The sequence below is a fragment of the Brachyistius frenatus genome, unplaced genomic scaffold (genome assembly GCF_029030835.1).
Source record: "Brachyistius frenatus isolate BFR_SWC_R1_liver_20210118 unplaced genomic scaffold, ASM2903083v1 Contig_65, whole genome shotgun sequence".
Classification (NCBI taxonomy): domain Eukaryota; kingdom Metazoa; phylum Chordata; class Actinopteri; family Embiotocidae; genus Brachyistius; species Brachyistius frenatus.
This window is the reverse complement of record NW_027210664.1, coordinates 658,732-680,000: the sequence shown is the minus strand read 5'-3', so window position 1 is coordinate 680,000 and position 21,269 is coordinate 658,732. Positions and strand designations below refer to the sequence as shown.

General features: G+C 41.7%; 1 protein-coding gene across 1 annotated transcript in view; it reads left to right on the top strand.

Annotated features, from left to right (window-relative positions):
• cdh10a (cadherin 10, type 2a (T2-cadherin)) overlaps nucleotides 1-21,021 on the top strand; it is a 24,601-nt gene extending 3,580 nt beyond the window's left edge. Inside the window, exons 2-12 of the mRNA XM_069706795.1 lie at nucleotides 2,650-2,992; nucleotides 9,263-9,557; nucleotides 11,405-11,524; nucleotides 12,801-12,968; nucleotides 13,101-13,282; nucleotides 14,018-14,271; nucleotides 15,260-15,396; nucleotides 15,494-15,615; nucleotides 16,066-16,174; nucleotides 17,342-17,593; nucleotides 19,983-21,021. Coding sequence (XP_069562896.1) covers nucleotides 2,783-2,992; nucleotides 9,263-9,557; nucleotides 11,405-11,524; nucleotides 12,801-12,968; nucleotides 13,101-13,282; nucleotides 14,018-14,271; nucleotides 15,260-15,396; nucleotides 15,494-15,615; nucleotides 16,066-16,174; nucleotides 17,342-17,593; nucleotides 19,983-20,473 — 2,340 coding nt within the window. The 5' untranslated portion in view covers nucleotides 2,650-2,782 and the 3' untranslated portion in view covers nucleotides 20,474-21,021. The remainder of the gene's footprint in view (nucleotides 1-2,649; nucleotides 2,993-9,262; nucleotides 9,558-11,404; nucleotides 11,525-12,800; nucleotides 12,969-13,100; nucleotides 13,283-14,017; nucleotides 14,272-15,259; nucleotides 15,397-15,493; nucleotides 15,616-16,065; nucleotides 16,175-17,341; nucleotides 17,594-19,982) is intronic.
• The last annotated feature ends 248 nt before the right edge of the window (nucleotides 21,022-21,269 follow it).

The window sequence follows — 21,269 nt, the reverse complement described above, 5'->3', positions numbered from 1 at the left end:
GGAATAACATCCCTCCACAACACTTAAAAGCATATTTAACTGATGTGTCCAACTCACATCCGTGTGTTTTAATGCCAAGCCACATAAGCTGACTACAACACAATCTAATCATAAACAACTTTTTTTGACTAAACCTCATTATTTAATAGGCTGAACGTGTTGAGATAATTCAGCTTGCAGTCTATAGGATCTGGCGTGGATTCAGCCGTCTCGTTCAACTTTTAATGGAGTGTTTGGAAGAATTCTGAAAAGAAACACTGGCCTAATGCTTAATAGGCACACCCCATCAAAGATTAATATCCAGAATGCTATTAAAACTCAAGGACAGGCTGGAATGATAATTAGAAAATGCAATCACAAGCATCAGACTAGATTAATTGCGAGGCGGCGTTTCCTGATTTCGGGAATGCACGTGTCACACTTATGTCACAGTGAGCAAGGAAATAACATAAAAAATGAAGCACTGATCGGCATTTTACAACGCTATCGACATTTTATCTCCTGTATTAATGGCAGTACTTTGACAAAATTAAAATCTCTGGTCTTTCAAAACACAGTCAGAATTCATATTTACTTTCTATGCTTCTTTATTGGGTCACTTTTATCGCCACGAAAGCTATTTACTATATTTTGAAGGTCCTGATGACAGTGTTTATCAATTAGGAACTTATCAGTCAAAAGAATATTCTGACCATTGTGGAGTTCTTTGAAAATGACTGCTGATTACAGAGATCAAATTACATAGAGTACCAAACTGTTTTACGTTGAGATCTCATTAGATATACGTTTTGATTTTCTATTCAAAGGATAACATTCATTTATATTTGGCACTCCACTTCCATCAATGGAACTGTAATAGTAATTTGTTCAAAGACAGTGACGGATCCTTTGTCTGTGTACATTACAGTCCTTGTTTAGGAGCTCTGAACAAAAGCAGCAGCAGTGTTAAACTCTCACATGCCTTTACGTGGCGTTCCCTGACGTACACAGTGAATGCTTGTCAGGAGAACTCTCACATACGCTCACCTTTCTGCAGGAACTCTTCTAAATGGGTTCTTTTAGAGAGAGGAAAGATTTATTAGGATTAACTTCCAAAAGACCATAAATTATGCATGCACACCCAAATTACCTATCAGGACAGGTCCTGGTGGGGACATAGCCTCGGTGAAGTATTGGAAGACGTCTGCCAATAACACAAAAATACCTTCTCACAGGCACAAAAGCCTGACAGGTACCCGGGGACAATTCTGCTGGTTTTGGCATCGCAACTTGTGTCTGCCTGGATTTTCCTCCTTTTAGAATACATCGTAACATCTCGGGGGGTGGGGGGAGAGTTGAAATCTATGAAATTAACTATCAGTGATGGATGCAAAAATGAATTTGAGCTCAAAATTTGGAGGAAGTGGTTTAAGGGGGAGTGAATGGATGGAGGAGATGGAAAAATACCCACTTCCCTTCGGCAATATAATCCATTTTTATATATGTTAGCAGGAGGTTGCTCTGTAAGCTTTGCAATGCAACTGAATGAGATTGAAGCAGAACATAAAATATATAACTCCCAACAGTGCGTCGGAGAAGTGTCTTGTGCTCGTGTCAGAGGCACTCGGCTCCCACAGATGCCTGTATTAAGCTATTCAAACATGCTCACCGGCTTTGAAGCATATCATCAGAGTTTGCATATCATCAGTAATGCAACTCGTAATTAGTGAAGGGCAGCTCACTCTTTTAGAATAAATACAGGAAGAGAAGTAGATATAATAAGAGGGTTTGACTGAAGTCCACTGGGTTTGCTAAACTAAAATGATTGGCCTCTGAAAAATCCACGGATACATTACAGGGAAGGGTGTCATAAATAGATTGAAATGAAATGATACAATTGGATATGCAAGTAAAAAGGTTAATGCACCGGTCAAAAGAGTTGGTGAGCTAGGTCACCTGAATTGGTAAAACACAAAACAAAGAATAATAATTATAATAATAATAATAATAATAACAGCTTCTTAGGGGGGGAAAATGTCATAAACCCCGATAACATTATGAATACGTCAAAGTCACACCACTAACACAAAACAAGGAGCTTGAGTGATTAAACTTCATTTGAATTTGACATTAGCTCCGTTGGTAATGCACTCGGATTATTGAATTCTTTTGGTGATACATTTATATTGCAATGGCTCGAAATTCTTTATATCCCACGTCTTCTTTTTCTCTACCATCATTTATCACTTCCTTAGAAGTTTGTCTATTGAGTTTCACTGCATTAAGCTTTGCATAGTTTCTTCTTATTAGATCATTTAACTAGGTTTCCAAATGAGGTTTGAATAGTTTTTACTTCATTAATTTGTATTTAACAGTGACTTCATTTTATGTCATCCTTGAGTTTACTAATCTTGGATACCAACCATCGCTAAATTATGACTTTTAAAATCACATTTCACTCCATAAAGCACAAAGAAGAACATTGAGCACTGCTGCACAAAGTGAAATAAAGACACAGAATACAGAAAATGTGCACTGAGTTGCACAGGTGTTGCCCTGCTGTAATCCAATTCAATGGTCATTGTACCATCCAAGGATTTAAAGTATAATTTAAAGGAGATGCACGAGTGTCATGATGTGCTGCTTGACTGGAGTTTCCTCTTTTCGCAGGGATCTGAAGGACATCAAAGAAAGGAGTACAATGTCTGTTCTGATGACATTACCTTCCAGTGTTCATCCTCTCCGAAGCTTATCACCATAATTCAAGAGTCACCCAGGACAACTTCCCAGCTGATTGGATACCATGATAACCAATCAGGCTCTGCTCCTCCTGATGCTCTGTATCCTGTGGCCCAGCACGGCCCTGCCTTTCACGCCTGGGAATATTGGGAATCTGTTTGGGATGCCAGAGAGTGATGGGAAGGTTCTCCAGCGGTCCAAACGCGGATGGATGTGGAATCAATTCTTTCTGCTCGAGGAATACGGAGGCAACGACCATCAATATGTCGGCAAGGTAACGTGTACAAACACATTGTCTGCAGACTAATTATAGAAGGTTTAGCTTGTTGAGGCAGAGTTTGATGTAATTGGCTGAAGATGAATGGGCTGCCAGAAATCTAGCCGTTACAGGCACAGCTAACTGGAGCTATCAGACACAAGTGCAAACAAACTCTCCCTCTTCCTCTCCGAGCCTTCCACAGCACTTTAAAACACACTGTTTGGGACGTGAAACTATCAAACAAATCAAAGTCCCATTGGTTATTTATGGGGCAGATACCATGAATATATAAAAACTCCCTCATTGATAAACAAAAACAACAAGGTCTGGCTTTATTGACAGAGAATTTTAAAGTCATTTCCTTCAGACAAGCATCATAATCACACCTCAAATCAGTCAATGCTGTGAGGTACATGAGTCATGAGCCGAGGGAGCTGAAAGTGCCTGTGGGCAAGTCCTTTCCAAACACATGGCCATAAAAAGAAAAGACTCTTCTTTGTTCCAAATTCCCCCCACGAGTAAGAAGATAGACATCGTGACAGATCACACACGACTCACAAGAATAAACACGAGTAAAATAAGGAGACGGCGACACCTGTTGGTCAGTAATCAAACTCTTACACTGCTCACCACCACTACAGACTTCTCAGGGTCAAAGATGTATTCGAATATATTTGAAGTAGTTCTGAAATCAAGTTTAAAATATGCTGTAGTTCAAGGCACAGTCTGAAAAACACAAACACAGAGACGAGATTGAACTTTAATGATCAATATCAGGTCAAGGACAGGACAAGTCGATCTGAAGACAGGTGTACCACTTCTCCCTCGGTTTGGTTTCTTTTCACGCAGAGAAAAATCAATGTAAAACGTTGCAAAGCAGAACGTTCGCTCCACCAGTTGGTCACTTGTTTCTGGGGCGAAGCAACAAAACACAAACAGGAAGAACGTCCCGTGTTCTGGATGAGTGCAATTTTCTGCGAAAAAAAACCCAAACAATGTTACGCAATTTCACTTGGAGCAACAGCAGAATTATGATTTCGTCACGACTGGAAATCTTAAGGGGCAACACACTCTGAGAAAACGTCGTTAAACTGCCTCACGCTTGCTGCCTTCAGACAACCGAGCGAACGCTGAGCATGAACAATGACGCGCATCGACGTTCGGAAACCTTTGAGCTCACATTTGACGACTGCATGTGGTCATTGAGTCTAATCACTTCCTCACCAGAAGGAAACCACTGCAGAGTGAGTTTGGGAACTAGGCCAAGACCGATTCTTCTCAAAGGTCGTGTGGGCGTTTGCTACGACCACGAGTGCGATTACTGTGTTCACACTTGCCCGTTCATACAATTTTCTCCGAGGGGGATAACAAACCGGAGTCCGATTTAGCCGCACTGAAAAGTGCAGGTGTGAAAAACACCTGCAGAAGACAGAATCGGAGACCAAATTAAGAAAAATACAGTTCTTGCAAGACGCGCTTCTTCTCCCTAGAAGCACAAAGACAGAGAGTTTGGGGACGAAGCTGCTCTTCTCCCACCCATCCCAGCTCGGAGAGGTTTTTGTCAGCTCACCCGTGCTGGCACTATAAAGACAGGTGTGATGGGGAACGCTGCAGTTATCAACTCGAGGGAGGGAAATGAGGTGACTGTCGACAGCCAATTTTCTCAGAGGAAGTTGGCTTTCATCACACACCTCGTTCTCCGGAGTAAACAAGTGTCTTGTGCGAGGTTGAGTAGGGGGGATATGACAACTTTTTTTGCAGAAGCCATCGTCCTGATGTGGCGAAGAGAAAAGGGAACAGCTGAAAAAAGTAAACAGAAAAAGGAAGAAAAGGGAGGAGAAAGAAAACATATCAAAAAGGCCAATGAAATTCAACTCGTTTCGTTACGTGATGAAGCAGGAAAGAAAAATGCAAATTATAAACGGGGCGATCCGGTGAAATGTCAGTGTCTTTTTTTGTTTCAACTCTTTGATGCTTTCAGGCACTCCAACTTCTGTGGCATGACAGCAATCACATTCACCAGCTCCCCCAACACTTCCTGTGTCCAATATTCACTATTAAACTGTCAGAAAAACATGAGCCTGTAATAAATTAGTGAAGGGGGGTTGGGGAGATGGGGGTGGCAGGGACATGCTGCCATTCTGCTTCAGAGAAAGAAGCTGTGAAGATACGTATCGCTAATTTAATCAGTTTAGCTTTGGAGTTTTAGCTACAAAGAGAAACGGTGGTGGTGACAAAGAGACAAATAACAAGTAAGCACAAGTTAAAGGCTCGAAAATAAGGAGATCTGCAACAATTCATCAATCTGGTGATTTTTCAGACGTGTAATTGCCAAATATTTGCATGTAAAAATGCCAAATGTTCTCTGGACCCAGCAGCCCAAAAGACACAGTTCACTATTTTTTGGGGTTTCTGCTGAATGATGCTAATTAAAAAGACGTGGATGGGAAAGAAAGAAAGAAACAAAGAGAGAAAGAAACAAAGAAACAAAGAAAGAAAGAAACAAAGAAAGAAAGAAAGAAAGCTGCTGGAGGAGCAAAATCAAATGCAAAAACACTCATGCCCAGCACAGAGCCATCAAAGCCTTGATGGTCTTCCACATAAAGATCACTTAATGGCCCGTGGGAGACCTTGTTTATTTCGCATTCAATCAAACCTCTCCAATCAACCCACACACACTCGCCAACTGTCACTTGAGGTTGATTTCCTGATTATGGCAATCAGGTTTGATGTAAAGAACAGTTGCACTCTTGTGTAACCTGCTTCTTAACTGGAAAGGAAGTGGTGCTCTGCTGCGGCTGCACCGTGTAATAAATGCAGCTCGCATTGCTTATCGAGGTGTTCAAAAAGACACGCAGCTTTGAGGCTCGCGCGCTGAATAGTGCTGACTCAGATTGACGGAGGAAAAATAACGTCATTATTAAAAGTACAATTCTGAGCGATTATCCACACACACAAAATAAGCAGTATATATATATATATATATATATATTTTTTTGGACTGTAAATATTCAGCGTGGAGAAGTGTGCAGAATGCAAAGTGTAAAAACCCTTAAAATCTCATTTGCACTGACTTTCACGGGGGCCATTAATGAGTGTGAGCACTCACTGTCTGCAGCTGTGGTGCCCTACTTCTTAAGCAGGGCTGTGAAGTGTGAACGCTTGCAATGCTGAGCAATAACACCACAAACTTTGGATTCTGGAGCATTCTGAGCGGTGTGTTTGAAGTGAACTAAATCCTATTAAATTCTGGGTACACTGTATTGTCTTCTGCCTTGTAAACAAAATGTGCTGCCCTAAATTAAAAATATTCAAGGTAGCTCACTTTGTTGTGTTAATATTTTGACAGTAAGTATCCTTGGGATTTGGCAAGGCCTTGTTCAATACTTTTCTGCATGAATTTTGCACTACTTGAATGAGTTATGGAAAATACAAAGCAGGGGAGAGATACTGTAAGCTGCAACTTTAACCTGCATATTATACATTATAGTACAGTGCTCCAGTAGTAAAGCATTTTTGCCTACATCTTAAGAGACAGAGGGAGAGAGGAGGAAGAGTAATTATTCTGTATCCGTTCTGCGCTCTATTTTACTATCTCCTCTTTGCAGCACCGAGCAATGCTTACCAGAGACCTGACAAGAATTGCCAATGATTTCGCTTGCTTTACTGACAATTCCTCAGTGTTTGTGCAAGGCGATTTAACTCATCAAGGCTCTCTTCTGTGCTTCTGTTGTAAGGCCTTGAAAAGGCTGTGTTTGTGCTGCAAGGCCTTGAAAGGAGAGCCACTAAATCTCTGCAAATACAGCGTGGCAGTGCTAACATTTGATTTTGTTAGTGCTGTGTGAAAAACACTTTGTGCCACACTTTCTCAAGGGTATCAATGCCACTTTTTCCTTGCTGTGCGAGATTTACGCGACATGTTAGATGCAGAGTTAAGCGCGCGTCGACATATGAGAACTCACTTCTGGTATATTTCAATGAAAAGTCCTCCAGCTCGGTTTCTACTTGAACTACTTTACTATAAATGCATCGAATTTATAGAGTTTCTATGGGACATCCCAGATGAAATCAAACCCCGAACCCTCCGTGTTGCTGGCACGGGGCCTCACCGATACAGACGAGCACTAATATTTTTAGATGGCGTATCTCTTACTAACATATTATAACGTATTTGCAGCATCAACGATCTATATGGCCTTAAGGATAAAAACGTTTTTTACCCAATAACTGGTAGAAGTACATGGGCAAGGGCTTTCAGGCTTCCATATAGACTGGGTGAAATATGTAAAATACAAGGCTTTGCAAAGACTTTAAAATTCCTATTATCCTGTAGACAGCTCGGCTGCATAGTTATATGCTCCTTTGATGGCTCGTTGTTTGTTGTTTTTGCTTCTCAGGTTCTTTTTTAGAGGATTAACGGCCAACAGTGGGAAATATGGTAATAATCAGATAAACACTCTGGGAGAATATAATCAAAAGATTTGGAAAAATGCAATTTTTGTAGTCTGAATTACACTGGCCTAATTATTACAGTGTCAGCGTAGACGAAGTGCGTTTGAACAGTCGTAGTCCTGAATATCAGCGATGAAATACGTTCCTTATGTCTCCTACAGCACAATATAGCACTACATAAACAATGACTTTCAAATGAGGAGTAAAGGGGACTGTGGAATTGTACTTTGCACATTTTTTATTTAAAGGGTGTAATTGCACATACCCTGGAAATATGAAGCCACATTTGAATGCAAAAAAAAAAAATCATACAAACAGTCTTCTGCTTGCCAAAATTAGCCTGTCATTCATAGTCAATAGCAGTAGCAGCCTTCGCATACACAACACGTCTTAAATCCTCGGTTCACTGGCCTACAGCTCAGGAGAGAATTCATATTCACAAACAATGAATAGTCTGTCTCAGAACACAAATATATGTGAGAATTCAAGCTGGCTGATATTCCTCTTTAATAGACTTCGGATAATGGAGTTCATCTGCATGAAAATATTTTCAAAGCCAGTGCCAAACACTGTGTATATTGTTCATTTGAACTTGACGGTATCTTGTCTTCACATGCGTCCCTGTTTTTTTTAATTCCGCCAGAGAATAGCTAGCACTCTGGCAATGCATTTCTGATTTCCATCCAAAACTTGTATTGTTGACATCACTCTTCCTACTGTGGGAAAAAATAATTAGTTTCCTCACAGCATGCAAACATTAATATTAATAAGTTACTGACGTACATTCTGTGTCCCTAACTACTTGTCATTTAAAATGTGAGCCCATGAGATAGTGCTCTAAATATATCTGCTGACAGATCCAGTACAGTAATGAGCTTGAATCAAGTGTCTGTCACAGTATGCCACCATTACTCCTCAGTGACACTCGCAGACGCTTCAAGGTGATGGATAGGTCAGAGGTGACTAATTTTAGCAGTTGTTGCTGTAGGTCAGGTTTTTATCATTTTTCAAAGGCACAATCTGGAAGAAAAATCTAAGACTAATTTGATCTGGAGTAATGGGGCATGTCATACTTGACACCGTGTGCGCCGAGGCTCTGCTCTGTACTGAGACTGGGAGACTTGAACAGATTCCTCTGTGGGTTTACACCATTATTTCTGTGTTCACAAGAGTATCGCAGCTTTGAAATTTGTTTCATCTTCACACCTACAGTTTGGTGTCAATGCAAACGACGGCTGTACATCGTCACACCAATTTGAATGGGAGAAAGAAAATACTTCATCTGTAGAAAATAGCAAAATACAGCTAAACTGGTAAGCTTGACATGAGCGAGGGCACTAGAGAGTTAAACGTTCACAATTGTTATCGTTCAGGTTTTGGAGCATGTAATAGTTTTAAATTCATTTAAAAAGACAGTGCAAGAAAAAGACCAACAATTGGCAACCATGACCATTACAAACAGATTGATAATAGATGTTAGCAACAGGGTTAGAAGAAAGTGCATATGAATGTGTAATAACACTGCAAATGTCAACTGACTCAATGTTTTGTAGATGTTCAAGGGCCATTGCTATTCTCAAAGTTTCTGGAACGTTTTCTTTCTTTTATTTTCCGGTAGACTTGAACTTTAAATGGCTCCATCTGCAGCTATTGGAAGACAAATTGAATGTGCCTGACGGACTCCCAGTCAGCCTGAAGTGCTCGAGAGCAGCCTGGTCAATGTCTCTAATTACAATCCTCCTCTCCCCCCATTCAGTAGACCGCTGCAGCTTCTCCAGGTCTGGCTCTACATTTCATTTCCATAAATTAAAAGCTTTCTCCAACTTTTCTCAGCTGCACTCCAACATGGACAAAGGCGAGGGCAACGTGAAGTACGTCCTGACCGGAGACGGGGCCGGCACCCTGTTCCTGATCGACGAGAAGTCGGGGGACATTCACGCCACCAAGAGGCTGGACAGGGAAGAGAAAGCTATGTACACGCTCAACGCCAAGGTGCTGGACAGGAACACCAACGCGGAGCTGGAGCCCGACACCGAATTTAATATCAAAATTCACGACATCAATGACAACGAGCCGAAGTTTGCAAAGGAGATCTACTTTGCCAGCGTCCCTGAAATGTCTGAAGTCGGTAAGTTATGGTTGGTTTCATTTGAAAACTGAATAGATTGGTTAATAAATTAAAAAAAAACAACAACAACAAGTGGCTAGTATTAATTTACTGGTTCCAGCTTCTCGCATATGAAGGCTTGTTGCTTCTCTCTGATTTACATCATTGTAAACTGTTGATTGGACCGATATCACCCCGGGTCTCTGGCAAATTGTATTTCTTTCACTTTCTTTCTTTCATGCACCAAAGAATTTAACAATAAATCAAGAAAAATAATCAGCACCAAAATCTATAAGGAAGATCATTAGTCCTTCTTCATTTATTCAAGAATTGATGCAATTGTATAGTTAATAGAATGTGTCCAAACACTTAAGGCGATGCAGAAGAAGAAAAGGCTGTTCAGCTGTCAGCCGGACCACCTTTAATGTGACGCCGCATTCAGCTTTTCAAAAGTTATTTGGCTGCCTTGTGACTGTTATTTGTTCGGTCAGGCTCATTGGGCATTCATAACAAGTAATGCCATTTGCCATTTTTAATAGGCAGCAGAAATATTGAAAGTTTAGATTGTCACAGCCGTTCCAATTAAGGATTTGCTTCATTGCACTCCACTTCATTCCATTCAAGTAATATAAATAAACCAGTTGGCATGAATATAAACAAAGCTTATGAAAATAATGCATGCGACTTGAAATCAATCCTCAATTATGCGACCGTAAATTAATACACGGGAGCAATCAAGGGGAAATCAAAACCCAATTGCCTGTATGACAAATAACAATAGTCTACTTGGAATTCATAACACACTGCTCTTAGATTTCCCAGCTGCGTGGCTCCTGGACAAAAAAAAAAAAAGGTGGGTCAGGGTCACCACTGCTCATCTCCGGACTAATAAACTGCCTTATATGTTCAAGCTGAACACACTGGTTAATCAAGCCAGCCAGCCATGAAAAATCAGCAGCCCCCACCCCTCTTATACTATCAGTGCCGGGACTCAGTGGGACAGATGTTCCTGGGTTCATTAGTATGCACGGAGACAGTCAGACCCAAACAGGACACGGCAGAGGTCTCCTGAATGCCAAGGACAGTATTTGCAATGTGGCGTTATTGAAACGCTTGGCTGGATTATGTTGAACTTAATATGGAAGTGGTTTCAATGACAGGAAGCCTGAGAGGAACTGAGCTCTTTCCAAGCTTAGATGTTTATTAATTTGACTCAATTTGCACATAAATAACACATCTAACATGTGTTAGAGTCTAGTCTCTTATTGCCAAAAAACACTTTCTAAAATGGCTAACAATATAAAAACTGTGAACATTTCCCATTTTAATTTGTTGCTTTGCCATTCAATGAGTTTTAACTTTTCACTTTAAAATACTGTTTGCATCAGACATTTAATTGGTTTGTGAACAAAACTCTGAACTATCAGACTCCCCGCGGCCCAGTGATGCATTACCTAAGAAAAGACTGAACCTGAAGTCTTGATGAAGCACAACCTTTCCCTCGCGCTGATATTTAAAACATAGCCAACACCGGGGTTTAATCAAAGCAATCATTTTCACTGAGATGCCAGTAGGGACACGCAGTCTGCAAGTCTATCACTTTTGTTTCACAGCTCAGCCAAATTCAGCAGCCACTTTGGAATCACTGGCTTTCTACTAATTTGCTGACTCGAGTTTGACATGGAAATTTGAGATTAATCACTGCCTACCAGTAAAAGACAAATTAACATTAGGATATTAAGTTGTCAGTATGAGTATTGCAATGCTGAAAACTGCTGTCAAGGTCATGTCTTCGACTCTATATGTGCAGTATCACAGTCAATTAAAATCGACTTTGAATGTTGTTGTTTTTTGTTTTTTTTTTGCAGGTACATCTGTTGTCACTGTAACTGCCACTGATGCTGATGATCAAACGTATGGGAACAGTGCCAAGCTTGTATATAGCATTCTGCAGGGGCAACCCTATTTCTCTGTGGATTCTGAAAATGGTAAGCCAGACCCAGCGGGATCCTTCGGAGGCAGTTCCTAATGTTATGTACACAGATCTGTTAGTTGGAAAGATGTTGAATAAGCAGAGTAAGGATTTGCTTGATTCTCAGCGCTCTGAATCAAACTCCAGCTTTTATTTTTCCCTTCAGGAATACATCAATAAGATTGCAGATTGCAGCCCAAATGTCAAATTCTGATGCTTTTATTTGGTTGAAAAAAAATGAGACTTTTTTTTAGGGAGTAAAGTAAGAGTTGCTTTTTTCAGAAGGACTGCGGTGCATGTCATCCTAAGATTTCTGAAGTTGTTTTGCTTGATTCTGATCGAATCAGTAGCCACCGACTGATGAACATTTTATTTAGTCTGTGACTTATAAAAGCCTAAAAATGGTTTTAAAGCAGGTCTAAAATTGGATACAAGTAATATCTGACATTTTTGCACGTGGGCAGATTGGCTGTCATACAGCCAGCTAGATTGGATGATCAATGTTAATGTAATCTCTAAGCCTCCAACGCAGATCTACATAGGTTTGTGACACTGTTAGCTGGAAACGGAGACAGAGTTAGTCAAGCTGTTACAAGTACATTTTAGCAACTGCAAACTGTCTATTTTTTTTATACATTGGATAATGTATTTATCATGTAGAAAAAGAAAAGGTACAGTGACTTTGAAAAAAACAACAGCAGCTGGGCTTCACATACACAAATCAGCTTAAAAAGCCTCGTTATGTTCTGTCTTGGGACTCTGGACCGTCAATCACAAACTGAGCCTGTAAAATACTGAGCACCACAACACTTTGGATATGATCTTGGTTAAATATATAAAAAATTTAAAAAAAAAAGGTTTTAACATGAAGCAAGAGAGACAGGTTCAACCTACCGTGAATTAACCAATAAAAAAAACAACAACAACAACGATTTCCCTACCTTTAACATTTAAAAAGTAAACAGCAAAGGACTCGGAAAAATACTGCACTTTGCACACCCACCATCCGCTGTGACGACATCCTACGACTTGCATGCAGAATATAAATGTAGTACTTCGAGAAAAAACATTTCCAGGGAACATAAACCAGGCAGCAACTAGATGTACCTTCAAAACACAAGTGGCATGCTAAATTAGAGATATAAATGTAATTTTCTTGGAGACATGGTTGGGCGCAGAAATAGAATTGATCTTATCTCATTTTTAGTAAGACAGCAATTCAATTTCACAAAAAGAAGTTCCTCTTTTAAGCAGCAAAAGTGGTCGAAAATATATATATTTTTTCTTTGCAGGCACGATTAAGACAGCCCTACCTGGCATGGACAGAGAAGTCAAAGAAAACTACCAGGTTGTAATCCAGGCTAAAGACATGGCCGGACAGATGGGCGGTCTTTCAGGGACCACCACGGTCAGCATCACGCTCTCCGACGTCAACGACAGTCCGCCACGCTTTGCTAACCGTAAGAGACCATTTCTCCAATACTGTATTGATTCGTGAGTGAGTGAACTTTTGTCTGACAGATAAATCTCTCGCGTTCTGGTGATGCAGCTGAGCGTGCGCTGAATTTGCCCTCCTTCACCGTCTTGTGCAGATTCCTTCCGTGTGACTGCTGTGGAGTCTATTGAGATCGGAGGCTCTATCGGCCGCATTAAGGCTGACGATCCAGATGTGGGGCGTAACGCCGAGATGGAGTACAGCATCGTGGGAGGTCACGACATATTCAACATCATCACTGACCAAACCACACAGGAAGGAGTCATCATCATCAAAAAGGTGCTTCTTAACCTTTTTGTTCTTGCTTCATGTACTTTGCTGCACGACCCGTTTGCGGTCTGCAGCGAGCATCCATCACAGCCGCTGTCAGCAATCAGACAGAACACTTCTTGTGAGAAGTGACATGTTTGGAAACAACTTTAATTAGCAGCCTTTCTATCTTCCCGAAGGTGTTTCATGAAAATACTTTCATTTCATGTCGTGACTTAAAAAAAACTAGTTTAATCCTCAACATTTTAAATATTCAGGTTTTTTCAGGTCGAAATAAAGTCCAAAATCAATACATGTTTTAACTCAAATTAAACTTAAGCTGTCTCATCTCGTCTTGATATGTAAAATGTCTCTCTCCTGATTATAATATGGAACATTTAAGTCCAGTGGAGAGACAGAACAGCAGAGTTTAAGATTAGAAGCAGCCCCCCCTGATAGCGTTTATTCATGTAAGAAAGATATGACAAAATTTATTTTTGAGCAGTGCTGTAAAATCAGATACACTAAGCCTGTAGAATGAATAATATAAAAGAGTCTTTTGCGAGAAACTCTTTCTAGTTTTCCCTTAAGATCTTTCCGATCAGTATTCCTCACTTGGATTTGTAACTTAGAATTTAAAGTGTGAATGAGATAAAGGCGGACAAATGAAATACAATGAATTTCCTTTCAAAATCCTGGGGGCCAACTGTTTTATTTTTTACGGAGAAGTCCACAGCTTGACTTCTGATGTTCTTTCATCTCCAGGCACTGGATTATGAAAGTAAGAGGGACTACGAGTTCAGAGTGGAGGTGAAAAACACCTACTTAGACTCCAGGTTCATCCACGGTTTGCAATTCAAGGACTACGCCACGGTCAAGGTAACGGTGGAGGACGTGGACGAGTCCCCCGTTTTCACCAGGAACCCTTACATCATCGAGGTGCACGAGGACACGGCTGCTGGCAGCTTCGTCGGTGTGGTGTCAGCCCGGGACCCCGACGCCGACAACAAGCCAGTCAAGTACGCTACAGCGAGACGGCGAGATGTGTCTAAACTGTGCCAGACAGCTTTCCAAACAAACTCACTTTAATTTGGAACAAAGTACTCGCCCTGCAGTAAACTTAGGAAAAGAATCGATGGCCTGTTAAGCAAAGATTTCCCGAACAACAAAGCGTGTGTAATGACTATATTGTAGTAATTTGATTGCTTCAAAACTCATTGTTCCAGCTTTAATTATACTGGTATAAAATCAATACGAAAACCGAGCAACACATGGTACAAATACAAAGTCTCCTCTTATCAGATTTATATTGTCAGGATGAAAACAAGCCCACTTGGCTAAATCTAATGCACCAGCCTCGCCGTGTGTCGGTGTGGAGGAGGGAGGAAAAGGAATACTGTTCGTGGGTCCCTGCTGGTGATTTCCCAGTGGAAGATGGCGACGGCCGTGTGAAGTGAATACAGACACTATTTATTTCCTAGAATTATGTAAGCCCTCCGTGGCACCTGCACAAAGTCAAAGTGAAAGAAACCTAATTTGCTGTATCGATTCACGTGGCTCAGCGCTGCCGCTCCACGCATATGGCGCCTGCCCGTCTCTGACACGGAGATACGCTGCTCCCGGGACGGGCCACGCGCCGTATTGTGTTGCATATTCAAATTTCAGTTGAACACAAAAGGTGACTATGACAAATGAGCTGGCCCGAGGAAAGATTTGTCATCTTTTGACAATGGAGAGGATGGAATATATTTCCTTTTTGGGGAAACAGAGGAATATATTGTGTCAAACACTTTTCTTTTTTTTTTGAAGTAAAGAAATACTTTAATGTGTTTCTCTTATGAAAACAGATCAGGAGGAATCGTGACTACGGTACCATGTGTGCACCCGAGAGCAGGAACAAATAACACATATCGGGCTCTATGTTGGCGGCTTGAATGGAGCTATATATGAATGGAGCTATATATATATATATATATATATATATAACATACATAACTCCTCTTGCAGATACTCCATCGATCGACATACAGATCTGGAGAGGCTGTTCAACATTGATTCGGTGAACGGAACAATCACAACACTGAAAGCTCTGGACAGAGAAATGTCCAAATGGCACAACATCTCTGTGGTCGCCACTGAAATAAGTACGTTTAAACAACTGGAACAGTTTTTGTAATGTATGCTGTTATCAATCATCTATAACTGACTCCTCACCAAACTTGATCATTGTTTTTGTTTTAGATAATCCCCGTCAGACGACTCGAGTGCCCGTGTTCATCAAGGTGTTGGATGTCAATGACAACGCCCCTGAGTTTGCGATGTCCTACGACACATTCGTCTGTGAGAACGTCAAAGCGGGACAGGTGAGGATCTGTTAAACTAATAATTACCCTTTAAGGAGAGCGGCAGAGTTATCGTTGACAAATTCTTAAACTACGTAGACTTGTTGCCGAGTTATTCACACCAAACGCTGTCATTTATATGCGATTGTGTTTTTTAAAGACACAGCTTCATACAGTCATTATGTTAATCCTACTTTTTTTGCAAAGCTATTTAATAGTAATGACATTACTAATCTATCCGCAGAGTGATGCTGCATTAATTAGTTGAAAAAGATGCTATAGATATACATGCAGTCATACTGTTGGAGGTATTTTCACACTACAGCCACGTTTCTTCATAATTTTATTCACCTAATTATCCAAACACCCTCACTAATTGCAGATTAGTCCAATCATGTGTTTTACATTAGATCCCCACTAAGAAGAATAATTATGTGTTTTTTCACGGCTGCTTTGTTTGGTTTTCCGCAGCTGATTCAGACAATAAGTGCTGTTGACACAGATGAACCCCTCGTTGGACACAAGTTTGTCTTCAGTATAAGTGCCACCAATCCAAATTTCACCATCGTTGACCGGGAAGGTGAGACATCCTGGGTTTTTTTCCGCATTTTAACAGCAATCGCTGAAATACCAATGTAAAAATGACCATTATTATTTGTTGACATGAAACTGTAAAGTACCAGATAATTTGACAAAAAAATAAATACACTGTGATTGAATGTATACCGTTTATTTTTTAACGTATTAACCTGTCTACAGTTGACGGACTTTGTCAGCTTATTACATTCAGCTACATTTTATTGAATAGACAGTAATTGTGAATGCGAACCTTCAGGCAGTCATCCACAATGGATTTTATTGTGGTACAGACGTGTTTTACTTTTGTCTGCCACATAATAGAAAGTATTCAAAGAAGAAAAGGCTTTTTTCAAACAATAAAGGCGGTGGGTTTTTCCGCAACCTTGCAGTCACTTGTTGGAATGTATAAATGAACTGCATGTTCCCCTTTCATACATAGGTTGATACGTCAGTAAGCCTACTGACTGTTTATTCTCGTTTCACAGTAAACAGTAAAAATCAACTTTTATTGTAGTAGACAAAACAAGGTTTTTGAACCTGTTTTTCTTCAGTTTAAAAAAAAAAAAAAAAATCTTGTCCACATAAAAACAGCTGGAACGCTGTCAAGAACATGACAAAAAAAACAACGTCATTCACAAACAACGTTTTCTCGCTATTCTTCGGCAACAATCACGTCAATCTCAAAGTTTTCCTCCCAAATAGAATAAAGTTGAACCGAGTTTCGTCTCAAACCGGCAGGAGGGTCCGTGTCATGGGAGTGTTGGAATACGTAGCAGGGATCTCTGTAGCGCATTTCGACGCCCGTGTTCTTCAATATGGTACCGCATGTATGTATTAACATATAAAAAGTCCTGTTAGAGAGGTTAGAACCAGCACCTTTATATTTATTCAGAAGCACTTGGATTAGTTCTGCACCACCGTGCTACAGTGTCCGTGGAATAAAGACTCGTGTACCGTTACAAAAAAAAAAAAAGCTGTGATTTACTCGTTATTAAATCACTTTGTTGGAACTACTGTTTAGACCTCTGAAAGCAGTGCACAGATAACCTGCCGGATCATTCTGAATTACTCGGGAGAGGTGGAAAATGAAGATTGCCACTCTTTCGTGTGAGATCATTTCGCTGACTGACATCATTGACGAGCTTTGCCCATCTCCATCTTTCCGCAGATAACACTGCCAATATCCTGACGCGGAGGGGAGGCTTCAGCCGGCGTGAGATGAGCATGTACTTCCTGCCCGTCGTGATCTCCGACAACGACTACCCTATTCAGAGCAGCACCAGTACCCTGATCGTGCGTGTGTGCGCTTGCGACAGCCGTGGAAACATGCAGTCGTGTAACCCCGAGGTCCTGCCCTTCTCAGATGGTCTCACAACTGGAGCTCTGGTGGCCATACTGCTCTGTGTCATCATTCTCCTCAGTGAGTCCCCGTCGCATGTGCGACCGCGTACATTTGAACCCTGTTGGTATTCTTGTGACGTTCGTCTCTTTGTTGTAACATTATACAAATATGACATAAATATGGCATATGTTTGTTTTCCATTTGACTTTTGACTTTTTTTTTTAATTTTCCGAACAAGTATCCTGAACAAAGGTTTAAAGCATCCACCCGATGGCTGAATACTGAGGCTAAAGCTGCAGGTCTAACATTCAAACGCTCATGCTGCAGCCAATTCAGTGTGCAAATGTCAATTATGTGGACCAGAGCTACCCACTTGCTCAAGTTCATGCTGCTGAGTGCCTACACGGAGGGAAGCAAAAAAAAAAAAAAAAAAAAAAAAGAGAGAATATCTGTGCTGTTACGAGCTCCATCGTTACAAAGAGGACAACGATTAAAAGCTCGGACTCCCAACTCACTGCAATCGATAAAACGATGCTGAAAAGATGTCATTCTGCCAGTGGCCTCCACTTTGGCTGGCAGCAGCTCAGCATCTCAATATATTAACATTGAAAATGTAGTTGATGCACGGAGATGTTGGCTTCGAAGAGTGCTATCTTACGGTATTAGTAATAATAAGGTGAAGGGACTTTGTGTGCTTCATAGAAAATGTCTAAATGTCTGAGCCATTAGCAGGATGACTCATATAGCATCACTGAACATACTTAGTTATTGTTCGAAGAAGATTGTTGTCTTGGTTAAGAAAAAAAAAAAATCTTTGAAACTTACTGAAAGCTAAAACAAAACTGCATTGACTCTCGGTAGAATCCAACCAATCAGTGTCAAGGATGACATCAATCTTAAATAAACAAATCCGTTTTACACAAAACAAACTGTCTGCATGAGGTCCATCTTTGGACATGTACGTTATCTGAAGTAACTAAAGTGACTCCAGCACAAGGACAGGTTTCAGGCAGAAAACGGTACAGTTCATTAGCAAATACATCCACTTAACCACACCGTCAGTATTTCCACATGAAAGTAGGTCGCGTGTTACTTCCTGACATACTAAAGCACCACTTCAGCCCTCCTCCTGATCTGATGCAGTATGTAACGGCATACAGGGAACAGCAGCGCCTATCGTTTTACCCGGCAAACAGCGGAGGACGTGTGGAGCTGTATGGTCAAGGGCACATCAATAAGTAATGGGTTTCAACTGTCACTGAACTCCACCTTGCTTAGGCAAGCATAGTACTTGATATGAGTATTTTTAGGCTTACTAATCATTGTGCGTGTCGAGGACTGCTGCGGGTAATGCAACGGGGGAAAAAAAAGCTGTCCCCGTGAACCGGTGCGTGCACGTGTGCGTTTACTTCCCTGTAAAAGAGAAGCTAACTTCCCACAAGTGGAATTTGACTCCGCGCTCCTTCTGTCACAATGCGGTGTTGGACTTTTGGCATTGTTGGACTAAACTACTGATATGAGCAATTTAGCAGGGACCAGCTTTTTCTTCCATCTGCTTGTTTTAATTCCAAATTTCAAACTCGGTCTCGGGTGGTGGGCAGATCGCCTCTCACATTTCGAGTGCACTGAAGGTTAAACTCCGTGCTCTCCTCTTGAGCAAAATTTCATGACATCTGCTCATTATCTGACGCTTTTCGCGCTTGAAACCCCCTGACAGACTGTCTAATTCACCTCTGCTTGACTCCGATCGCCGGGCGCCGAGCTGGAACGGCTCGCCGTATCTGGCCCTCCGAGCTGCAGCCCTGCGCGCTGCCTGGAAACATGGCAGCGGTCAGTCACAGAATGTTCGCAAGAGAACCTTTTAAACCGCCACCCCCGCCTAATATCAAACCCACGTTGACGGCATTGTAATTAACGCCCAGGTGGGAGGCAAGTCGACGACTACGGAGCCTGCTGTGAGGACACGCACAAAAAAAAAAAAAAAGGAAAAGGGAAAGAAAGGAGAAGGGAGAGGAGCGCGGGTGAAGCAGGACTCGAGCTCGTCCTTCACAAAAGATTGCTTCTGCTTTTTTTTTTTTTCCCCCTGAAGAATTATAAGCAAATTTAAAAACTTACAACCGCATCGTGTCGCCCCCTGAAAACATGCTCACGCTGCAATCTCCGATCGTCTTTTTACCGGTGAAAGAGAACGATAAGAGACGAGGAAGCGTGCCGGAGAGCATGAAAAAGGATCCTCCGACTGCAGCGAATGTGCCATTCAAGGGGGGAAAAGAAAGAAAAAAGCTTTTTCGCTGAATCTTTAATAATAGGAGGTGAATGCCGGAGGCAGTGTTGTGGATTTGTCACTGGTAGCAAATGTGTCTCCCCTCTGCGCCTTTGCTCTCCTGTGCTCTTTAATGCATGACACATGATAGGAGGCGCACGTCTTACGCTCTCTCTCACCGCATTTCCCACTGTTTTTGTGCAGTGATCGTGGTGCTGTTCGCTGCCCTGAGGAGACAGAGGAAGAAGGAGCCTCTGATCATCTCCAAAGAGGACGTCAGAGACAACGTCGTCAGCTACAACGACGAAGGGGGCGGAGAGGAGGACACTCAGGCCTTCGACATCGGCACGCTGCGCAACCCGGAGGTGATGGATGCCAACAAGCTGCGCAGGGACATCATACCCGAAATGCTGTTTCCCTTTCGGAGGACATCACCGATAAAGGATAACACGGACGTCAGAGACTTCATTAACGGGAGGCTTCAGGAGAACGACACGGATCCCACCGCGCCGCCCTACGACTCCTTGGCCACGTACGCCTACGAGGGCAGCGGGTCGCTGGCCGAGTCCCTCAGCTCCCTGGAGTCGGCCGCCACAGAGGGCGACCAGGACTACGATTACCTCGGCAACTGGGGACCGCAATTCAAGAAGTTGGCCGAGATGTACATCGGGAAGAGCCCCGACAGAGAGGCTTAGACGGAAGCCGTCGCGGTCTCTCTCTTTTCGAGCCGACCCTCTTTTTTTCCTGTCTGTTTATCGAGCCAGCCGGCCAGACAGCTATGTGTCTAGTTAGTTAACTGGCCAGCTAGTTGACCGTCTGTCCGCCTATCTATCGAGCTATCTATCTGTTTATCTGTCTGGTTTGCTAGCCAGCTTGCTAGTTAACTAGTTGTCTATTTTGGATTCTCATACACATGTGCGTGCGCGCACACATGCACAAACACACGAACACGGGGGGGAAAAAAACAACAACAAAAAAAACTGCGCAATCCACACGTGGGATGCCGAAATGGAAATTAAGACTTGAAGTGAGTTGAATTTTCTGATGAACGGAGATGCAGCATCAATCTCAAAACGTTTTACTGTTTTTTGGTCATAATCAGTGAAGATGCCTTTGAATTTTAGGATTTTTTTTTTTTTTTTTTTTGTGAACAATGGTGTGGACAATGTGTTTTGTAATTGACATGAGAGATAGTAGTATTGTATACTATCAATGTTTCATGGTACTGGACCGGGTTCGGGGGAAGGGGTGGAGGGGTGGGGGTGGGTGGGGAAGGAGTACAGAGGCTTTTCCAGCCAACTCCATTAAATACTGTAACTGTACAAACTGTTTTTAATGATGGACATCCTATATACTATTTGCTATCTTTGTTTGACAAGCAATGTTCATGTGAATGGTTGGTGCAGTTTATTTGTCAAACTGTGAATTCATTTCATCATATAGGTGTAACATGTAATGGAAAGTGTATGTTGTAGGAAACTGTCATACACT